The following is a 9,304-nucleotide window of genomic DNA, read 5'->3' on the forward strand; positions in this document are numbered from 1 at the left end:
GTGGGGTTACCAGGGAAAATCATGAGGCGTGTACTCCGGAAGATCGCTCAGAATGACCACGACCTGGGGGATACATCTACAGTGGCTGACCCATCTGTCATCAACCATCTCTTCAGTCACCGCTGCCTGACCACCCAGTGAACAAGACTCTTATCCAGGATTTCCCTGTGCTTGGCTCTCCAAATTTCTGCCCATCCATCCTGCCCTTCGCCCAGGAGTACTAGTTGTCAACTAGCCAGTGCTAGTTGACACTTTGGTTGAAACTAGGGAGACAGTTACCTAGACTACCTAGAAGGGACAGGGCTCAGGTCGACCTCACACTGATATGCTCCTAGACTACAGAGAGGTTTCCAAGCCCAGAACAGAGACTTGAACGCCATGTCCTCAACCAAAGTTAGCTATTCAGAATACAAGTGAGGGCCTAACTGGAAGCAGGGCAGCACTGTAATCCTTTCAGCTTTCTCCGAAAGCACTAGTTCTTATCTTGGGCCTGCACTAGCCTTTAGAAATGACAGTTTGTGAGTCTGTGAATAATTATTTTTTTAAAATACTTTGTTGTCTCTGTTCTGAGTCTGAATCCCTTGCAGATGGTAGCATTGTCTGTCCATTTGCTCTAGACTAGGCAGACTAGGCAGGCTGGTTCAGTCTCCAGAGAACTTAATAGCATCTGCTACACTGAAAGAATAAGATACTGATCCTAGAACCAAGGGAGGTAACATTCCCAGTCCTGCGCATGAACAGAGCCTGCCCATGGGGCACTTGTACGTGAAACTCTTTCCTTGTACTTTTTGTGCTCAAGACCCACTGTTATGGGAATAAAGTTTATGAGCTCAAGAACATAACTGCTTTTTTTAGGTATCTGTGTGTTCATTATCTGCTCAGATGTGTGTTCCAGATGGGAAGGGAACTGCTATGCCCCAAACTACCCCAGACCCCTTAATTTTGGCAGAATTAGGCAAAGCTCCATCCGGAAGGCCTCTGAAGAGGCGCTAAGCAGGAGTAAGAAGCCAGTTCACATCTACAGTGTTACATCAGGGTTGTTTCTTCCTTGGATCATCTTGACCCTACAGTCCTCTGGGAGTGACTAAGGATTAGAGAACTTTAGGGTCTTATCTATGGGATCTGAAACCAGTGAGACCCAGTCACCTTTCTGGCATATCCACCTTGCCCTCTCCTCCCCTTGGTACCTGAAACAATGAGTCATTGAATCAGCATGTTTTTTATTTAGGGCAGAGCTGGGGAAGTCTATGCCCTTCTATCCTCTTCCTCCTGTCACTCAGTCCTACCCCAGGTCAAGGCACTAGAACCTGCTGGAAAGGCTGGTAAGGGCAATGAAGATTTGCAGGGTTTATGGGCCTTTGCCTCAAAGCAGCTTCCATTCTCACACTCCAAAGATCTGGGGGACCTCCAGAACTCTTCCAATGGAATCATAGCTTTTCTGGTCCTCGGATGGAAGGCTGAGAGAAGGTACCCTGGATTTTCCCTTTCCTGAAGCCCTTGGAGGTCTATGGAAGAGACAAACTCCCCTAAGACAGGGACAGGGGTGGCCCCTCAGGGGAGGAGTGCCAAGTACAGGGGACAGAAGGTCTCTTGAGTGAAGTCCAGATCGAGCCTTCACACAGGGTAGGGGTTGTCCAGGACTGCCACTCCTGCTGCCACACCGCCATCCGCATGCTCAATGGCTTTGGTTCGCAGCAGATGCCCCACATGCTTGTTCATCACCAGTGTTGTTCCCTGTCTGTAGAAATGAGTTTAGGAGACATAACATTAGAAACCTAGGCCCTCCTCTGGTCCCAGCTGACCAGCAGATTGGAAGGGGCTACATTTAAGAAATGCTACGATTTTAGAATCAGATTTGGAATTGCTTCCCAACTTGGAAATTATTAGCTCTGAAGCTTCCTAACCTTCCTAAAAATGTCCTTAATTTAAACTTGAGAAATTCCTCTTATATTACAGGATGGTCATGGATTAAATAAATTGATAAAAGCTTATATTATGATTCAGATGCACATTTATGTCGTGAGCTATACATTTCCTTGAACTCTCTTTCAAGGTGCCTGTGGTGGGAACGGTAGCAGGCAAAATGCTGCAAGTAGTCAGGGCTGGGGAAGGCTGAGGTAGAGGGCACGGCATGGTGGCATTTCATTGTCTTTACACCTCACGGCATGGTGGCATTTCATTGTCTTTACACTTTGCCCTGACTTTCAAGTATTTTCCAGGCAGTTGCATTAGAACCTTGTTCCTTACCAATTCCAAAGTCCCCCCTTTTCTTTCTATTTTCTTCTTTATTTGAAACAGGGTCTCACTGTGTAGTCTTGGCTGTCCAGGAACTTGCTGGCCTTTACCTCATAGAGATCTATCTGCCTGTCTCTGCCTCCTAAGTTCTGGGACAAAAGGCATACACTGCTGTGCCTTCTTCTTGATTCTTACTATCAAATCCAAATCCAGAAGCTACTCATCATTTCAAAGCCACTAAATACTCTCCTCTCTCTCATCTTTCTCTGGGATCTCTATTGGTTTTAGAGCTAGACTCAAACTTTCATACTTGACCTGGAGTCCCGACCATCTTTTCTCAATCCTCTTGGTACTCCATGGAAGTTCCTTTACAGCTTATAAAGCAGGTCTCTTCCAGGATTCACTGTCAGTGCTGTGGGCTGGGTAAGTCTTGGATCCTTGGCCTTTTTTAACAGGCAAGGAAACAGGTAATAAAGCTAGAGCTGACACTGAACCCTGTGGCTCATGGCTCTATCCAAGGTTCATTCTGTGCTTTCTTGGTTGGCACTCTTGAAGGGATGTAGTAGAAGCTGCTGCTCCTGAATGGGTTACCTGACATAGACTCCAAAAATACCCAGCTCCGAGACACACTGGACCACTTGGGCAGGGCTGCCAGGCCGTAGCAAGCAATTCCCAAAAGGCTCAGGTTCAATCTTCTCCATGAGGATGTAGGAGGCTCTCTCCTCACTGTCCTTCAGCTGCTCCAGAGCTTGGACCATTTCCTCCCCATATAAGTTATTACCTGCAGTTAAATTGGTCAGTCACACAGAGCATATCCGGCTTCTGAGAAGGAAAGAACCCCTTGATAAGAGAGCCCTTATACAAGTGAACCCCCGTTACCACACTGCTCTGCTTGGATTGCCCCATCTATGGATGTTTCTTCCCCAGCCACCATTACTGGTTCCTTCTCTTCTTAAATGTTGGGGTTCCCTGGGCCTCAGGAGATGTCTCAGTCTGTAAAGTGTTTGTTGTACAAACACAAAGACCTGAGTTCTGATCCCCAGCACCCATGTAAAGCTAGGGTGTAGGGCAGATGTGTCTGTAACACTCTCTCTTAGTGCTGGGGAAGTGGAAAGTGGAGATGGGTGGAGCTCCAGAGCTTGCTGGCTAGCCACTAGTCGTCAGTTGGTGAATTCTAGGATCAGTGACAGGCCGTGTTTATAAAAACAGTGGCGAGCAATAGAGGAAGACAGTGGATGTGACTATGCATACCCTGGCAACAGTACACATATACACATACACACATACACACACACACACACACACACACACACACGGAGGGAGGGAGGGAAGGAGGGAAAGGGGGGGTAGGCTGAGGTTCTTTAGGAGTTCTCTACCTTTGCTCTGTCCTCTACTGTCCCTAAAGCTTCGTCTATACTGTATACGTTAACTCCCAAATCTTTTAACTCATGTTCTTTGTTGTAGACATCATAAGTATGCACCACATGTCCCCAGTGCAGACTCAGCATATCCACATGGATATCTGTTTCTGCTAGAACTTACTTCTCCTGAACCTGCTACTCCTAATAGGATAAAAGGAATCCCTGAGTCCTATTTAAGTTCACTCCTGCTATGTCACCTTAGTTAGCTTACCTATGTTAACAACTCAGAAATGTTGCCATCTGTGCTCTATATTGCCATAACCCTAGTCTGGGCCTCTACATGGGTCTTCTTGACCATGATATCAGCCTTCTTCCATGGTCTCTGTCACATTCCAGGAAACCTCTAAAGGCTCATCACTACTAAACCTACTTAGATCCTGAATAGTTCATGTGTGCCTTCCCTGTTGGAACTTTAATTGCTTACTACCTCAATTGTGATAAAATACAGTTTAACATATATTTGTGGGGGGAGAGGGAATGCACATGCGTGCACGCACACACATACACACACACACACACACACACACACACACACACACACACACACACACACACTCATGCATATACAAGTGGAGGCAGAGGCCAATATTGAAGTATCTTCTTCAATTGCCCTCTACCTTATTTTCTGAAACAGGGTCTCTCACTGAACCTGGAGCCCACTGTTTCAGCTAGCCTGGCTAGCCAGTGAGCCCCAGGATCGGCCTTTTCTGCCCTCCACTCCAAAGTCCTGAGGTACAGATGCTTGCTATCATGCACAGCTTTATGTGGGCGTGAAGATCCAGTGCTTGCATAGTAATCACATTACTGACTGAGCCAATTTCCTGGAATATTTTCAGTGCTTTTTTTTGTTTTTGTTTTTGTTTTTCGAGACGTATAGCCCTGGCTGTCCACTCTGTAGACCAGGCTGGCCTCAAACTCAAACTCAGAAATCCGCCTGCCTCTGCCTCCCAAGTGCTGGGGTTAAAGGCATGCGCCACCACTGCCCAGCTTCAGGGCTCTTTATTATCAGGTCCCTAATAGTCATTCCCAGCCCATATTCCTGCCATCTCCAACCCTAGCCTCACCAGCTTCTCATTAACCCCTCACTCAACAGTCCAGTCCATGTTTTTATGGCCCAGTGCTTTTACTTGAATGGTCTTTCTTCAGTTTAGAATAGTCTTCCCCATTTTCTATCTAGAAGAATCTCACCTCTTCCAAGACCCAAGTGGAAAGTCAAGTCTGTAAGGTAGACATGATTCCTGTCCTCAAGGGGTTTCACAAAAAACAGGAATACAACCAAGTATTCTCTTAGACTTCCCAGTATGCACCTATTTCATTTCCCTATTATCAAAACTAAGCTTGTCAAAACTCTGCTGTAGTTAATCAGATCCCATTATATTCCACAGTGCTCAGTTTCAGGTGCTGGGCGATAGGCTCCATGCTGATGCGGGTCGCTTTCTCTTATAACCACTAAGCCTGGGTTATGTGAATCCACATCAGCACTGACAACAACCTGTAGCCCTTCACTGAGCAGCTCCACAAAGGCACTCGATCCACCTACCTCCGCCCTCTCTCTGGGGTTTCAGCACAAAGTGGCCAGGAGCAGCGAGGGCCTCAGCAATGGCCTGGTCCCCTTCTTCACCCTGATAGGAGGCAGAGAGTAAAGCAGTCACAAGAATTCAGGCTCCAGGTCCTGCTGGTCATGCAAAGTGACATTGGGGGGGAGAGAAGGGGAAACAACCATGAATTCCTTTAGGCTAGACAGTTCAATCCCGGTATGACCCTTAACTCCCTTGCAGCACCGAACACCAAACAGGCTTTCAGTACTGCAGCAAAGGCCTGGAAAGTGGCTGCAGATATTCCCTAATTCTCTCTACTCTCCACAGTCATTTCCTCTGGTTTTCATCCTCATCATCATCATTGCTGAGGGAGTTTGCAATGGATTTTTAGCCCCCCAAGTTTTAACTCCTGCTGTAGTAATTTGAATATGCTTGGCCCAGGGAATGTCATTACTAGGAGGTGTGTGTGGCCCTGTTGGAGTAGGTGTGGCCATGTTAGAAAAAGTGCGTCACTGTGGGGATGGGCTTTGAGACCCTCCTCCTAGCTGCCCATGAGCTAGTCTTCTCCTGGCTGCGTTGGATCAAGGTGTAGAACTCTCAGCTCCTTCTCCAGCATCATGCCTGTCTGGAAGCTGCCATGCTCTTGCCTTGGTGATAATGGACTGAACCTCTGAACCTGCAAGCCAAGCCCAGTTAAATGTTGTCCTTATAAGACTTGCCTTGGCCATGGTGTCTGTTCACAGCAACGGAAACCCTAAGGCACCTGCTCTCATGGCTTAGGGGTCCTCCAGACCGCCAAGGATGTGAGCCATATGCCAACCATAGTGCCAGCTGTGCTACACCCTCACCCCAACACATTTAGGCCCCGGTCTCTGTTGTGTGGTAGGAAAAAGAAAAAACAAAACGCTACATACCATATCGAGTGAATAGAGGCCAGCAAAGGTGGCACGGAGGCGGGCCACAGCCTCAGGCTGGCCTGGGAGCAGTGCTTCCAGCAGACCCACCCTGCTCAGTTCCTGCTGCACCTTCTTAGTCCCAGCCAGCTGTGTGGCAATGTCCGGACATTTGGCAGCACGTGATCTCTCTAGCAGCAGGCGTGCTTCCCAGTTCTGCAGATGCAATAAGGCCACAGAGCCTTTACTGAGTAGGTGCCAGACATTGTGCCTTTTAATCTTCAAGCAGATTATCATTACAACATCCTTGTGAGGCAGACAGGACCTCTCAGTCTGCAGGATGCTAGCCTTTCGGGAGTTTGTGGTCTAACAAACTAATTCAAGTCCATAGTTAAATGGCAAATTACTACAAGGAAATGTTTTTGGAGAAGAGGAACAGGGTCTCACTATGTAGCTCTGTCTGGCCTGAAACTTGCTATGTAGACCAGGCTGGCCTCAAACTCACAGAGCTCCATCTACAGCTGTCTCCTGAGTGTTGGAATCACCACATCCAGCAGAAAAGACATCTTGTAAGTGTAAGGAAAAACTGGTGAGCTCCTCCTGCCTCTCTTCTTCCCTCCCCTCCCCCCCCCCACCTCTCTTTCCCTCCCTCCCTCTCTCCTCCAACTACCCTCTCTTTTGAGACCAAGTCTCACTTGGTAGCCAGACTGGCCAGTAACTCCCTAGATAGCCTAGGCTGTCCTCCTGCTTAAGCCTTCAGAATACTATTAGATTTGTTATTTCTTTTTCTTTTTTCTTTTTTGGTTTTTCTAGACAGAGTTTCTCTGTGTAGCCCTAGCTGTCCTGGAACTCACTCTGTAGACCAGGCTGGCCTTGAACTCAGAAATCCACCTGCCTCTGCCTCCCAAGTGCTGGGATTAAAGGCGTGCGCCACCACTGCCTGGCTGATTTGTTATTTCCACAAGGGGTTGTGGAACCTAGGCTGTCTTGGAATTTGTAGTCCTCCTGCCTTAGCCTCCTGCATGCGGGGACTATAAACACGTGGCACCACAGCTGGCTAGATGAGGTTTGAAGGGTGTGGGATATTTGATTATAAGCCAAGCTTTTCACTGTGCTCCAGAGAAAGTCCAACACGTAAAAATCTAATTAACCATATAGTCCTTAGCCTTTTATCAAGTATAGTCCATTTCTTACCATTTCTGTAACTCCCTGTAAGGCTGAGCTCCCTGTAACTCCCTGTAAGGCTGAGCTCCCTGTAAGGCCCTGTAAGGCTGAGCTCCCTGTAAGACCCTGTAAGGCTGAGCTCCCTGCAAGGCTGAGCTCCCCAGTTTTTTCATCTCATGCTGCTGCTTCCAGCTACTCCCCCTAACTCCTGGCTCCCACATTCTAGCCACACAAGATTAGAATTACTTACACTTCATTCCTTCTCATGGGTCTACTGATCTCTCTGCCTGAAATTCTCTGCCTTTTAACTTTCCCCATGGATAAATAGCTACAGTTTTGGTTGAGTCATCTTTCCCCTGGCAGTATGGGTTTCTCCACAACTCTCTGTCTTTTCTTCCTGGTCTTTCAGTCAAAGCCAATTACCTCTCAATTAGGGATGTTTCCCGCAGGCTGAGTATGGTATTCCATATCTGTAATGCTAATACTCAGATGGCTGAGGCAGTAGGATGAGTACAAAGCAAGTCAGTTACAATGAGCATGCCAGGGCTATAGAATAAGAGTCTGTCTCAATAAACATAACAAAACCAAAACTCAAAAAATAATTTTTCTATTTTTTGCTTTCTGATGTTTATCTCCCTGACCGGGCTGTGTATTCACCATAAGAACCACACAGGATTTTGCCTTGTTTTTTTGCTATATCCCCACAGAAATGCAGTTTCCAGCCGGAGCAGGCACTCAGTATCTGTTAGTGTTGCTCAGTGAAGTGAAATCTGAGTAATATCCTGACAACAGGCAGTCTCACTGCCTGGTGGAGCTCACTGGAGAATGGGCCCGGTGGCAGACTGGATCAGAGGAACAAAGGTCTGCAGGTGGCTAATCACAGCTTGAAAAGTCTCATTGTTGTGGGAGCTTAGAATAAGAGAGACAGGGAAACGTCAGAGGATCAAGCCTCTGAGCTCTGGTCCCCATTCTCAGGCACTGGGGAGAAAGTTGTCCTTGTCATGATCACAGGCACCTGTGCACAGCTGGATCAAGGCTAAGGCCTCATGCACAAGCCCTGCTACCACTCAATGCTGTCCACTGGAATAGCTAACTGCTGACTGGGCAGAGTCATAGAGGCCCAGAACACAAGGCTAGAAGGATGTCTTGTAGCAACAGAGAAATGAAAACTCAAACACAAGAAGAGTCATCTAACAAGACACAAAGCCTGTAGCTGTACGTCCATGTTCCCAGTGCAGGCAAGCTGCTCTCTATATACCACTTCGTTTCCTTTATTAACTCACCCTCTCCTGAGTTTATTTTAAACTGTTCCTCTGCCTCCCTGTCCTGAAACTTGGATCCATTTTCCCAACAGACAATTATCCTCTTCTCTAGTTAGCAAGTTTCCAGCACTAACCATGTCTCTGGACAAAAGGACTTTCCCTAGAGCTGTCCTTCCGTAGAGCTCTCCCCTGTAGTGCTCAACCCCAAAGAACCCTCACAGGGGCCCCTTCATTTTCAAGCATAGCTCCTGGTTTCAGATGCTGAGACCCAGGAGAGACTGGAAAAGCTATCAAAGTCACGGCTCATGATGACTTTTTCCTCCATGGTATAGGTGTTAACCTCAGGAGAGAAGAATGGCATATTCAGAGTACACCAGCCTGAGAATCAGAAATCCTAGGAAATTCTTGTGAGACTTTAGACAAGCCTCTGCATGGCTCCAAATTTTAGTTTCCTCATCTAGGTAATAGGGATAATTATAAGTCTCACATGATAGTTATAAGAGCTAAATAAAATGTGTGGAAAGTAACTTTGGAAACTACACAGTATTTAGCAGGATGAGGTAATACTGATTGCTGTGAATATAAAATGAGAACATGATCAAACAAACAAAACCTTTCTAATTCAGATAAAGGAGAGGTACAGAAAATGAAAATGGTCAGAGAAGGAAATTGGGCACGATGACTCACAGCCATACTGTCAGCACTTGGAAGGCTGAGGTAGGAGATTACCATTTATTTGAGGCTACATCTGAGTTTCAGGTCAGCCTTGAAGGAAGACCTTGTTCCTCCTT

The 9,304-nt window shown here is 46.9% G+C and overlaps 2 protein-coding genes across 7 annotated transcripts in view; one reads left to right on the forward strand and one right to left on the reverse strand.

The window, feature by feature from the left end:
- Acss2 (acyl-CoA synthetase short chain family member 2) overlaps positions 1-842 on the forward strand; it is a 35,885-nt gene extending 35,043 nt beyond the window's left edge. For all 5 annotated transcript variants that reach the window (XM_031372418.1, XM_031372419.1, XM_031372420.1 and 2 more), the window contains one exon: positions 14-842. In XM_031372418.1, coding sequence (XP_031228278.1) covers positions 14-141 — 128 coding nt within the window. In that variant the 3' untranslated portion in view covers positions 142-842. The remainder of the gene's footprint in view (positions 1-13) is intronic.
- A 358-nt stretch (positions 843-1,200) lies between these two features.
- The window catches only part of Gss (glutathione synthetase), a 30,359-nt gene continuing 22,255 nt past the window's right edge, over positions 1,201-9,304 (reverse strand). For both annotated transcript variants that reach the window (XM_031372430.1, XM_031372429.1), the window contains 4 exons: positions 6,109-6,303; positions 5,197-5,278; positions 2,827-3,016; positions 1,201-1,738 (listed from right to left, as the gene is read on the reverse strand). In XM_031372430.1, the coding sequence (XP_031228290.1) occupies positions 1,615-1,738; positions 2,827-3,016; positions 5,197-5,278; positions 6,109-6,303 (591 nt within the window). In that variant the 3' untranslated portion in view covers positions 1,201-1,614. The remainder of the gene's footprint in view (positions 1,739-2,826; positions 3,017-5,196; positions 5,279-6,108; positions 6,304-9,304) is intronic.

Source organism: Mastomys coucha, unplaced genomic scaffold (genome assembly GCF_008632895.1).
Source record: "Mastomys coucha isolate ucsf_1 unplaced genomic scaffold, UCSF_Mcou_1 pScaffold15, whole genome shotgun sequence".
Lineage (NCBI taxonomy): Eukaryota > Metazoa > Chordata > Mammalia > Rodentia > Muridae > Mastomys > Mastomys coucha.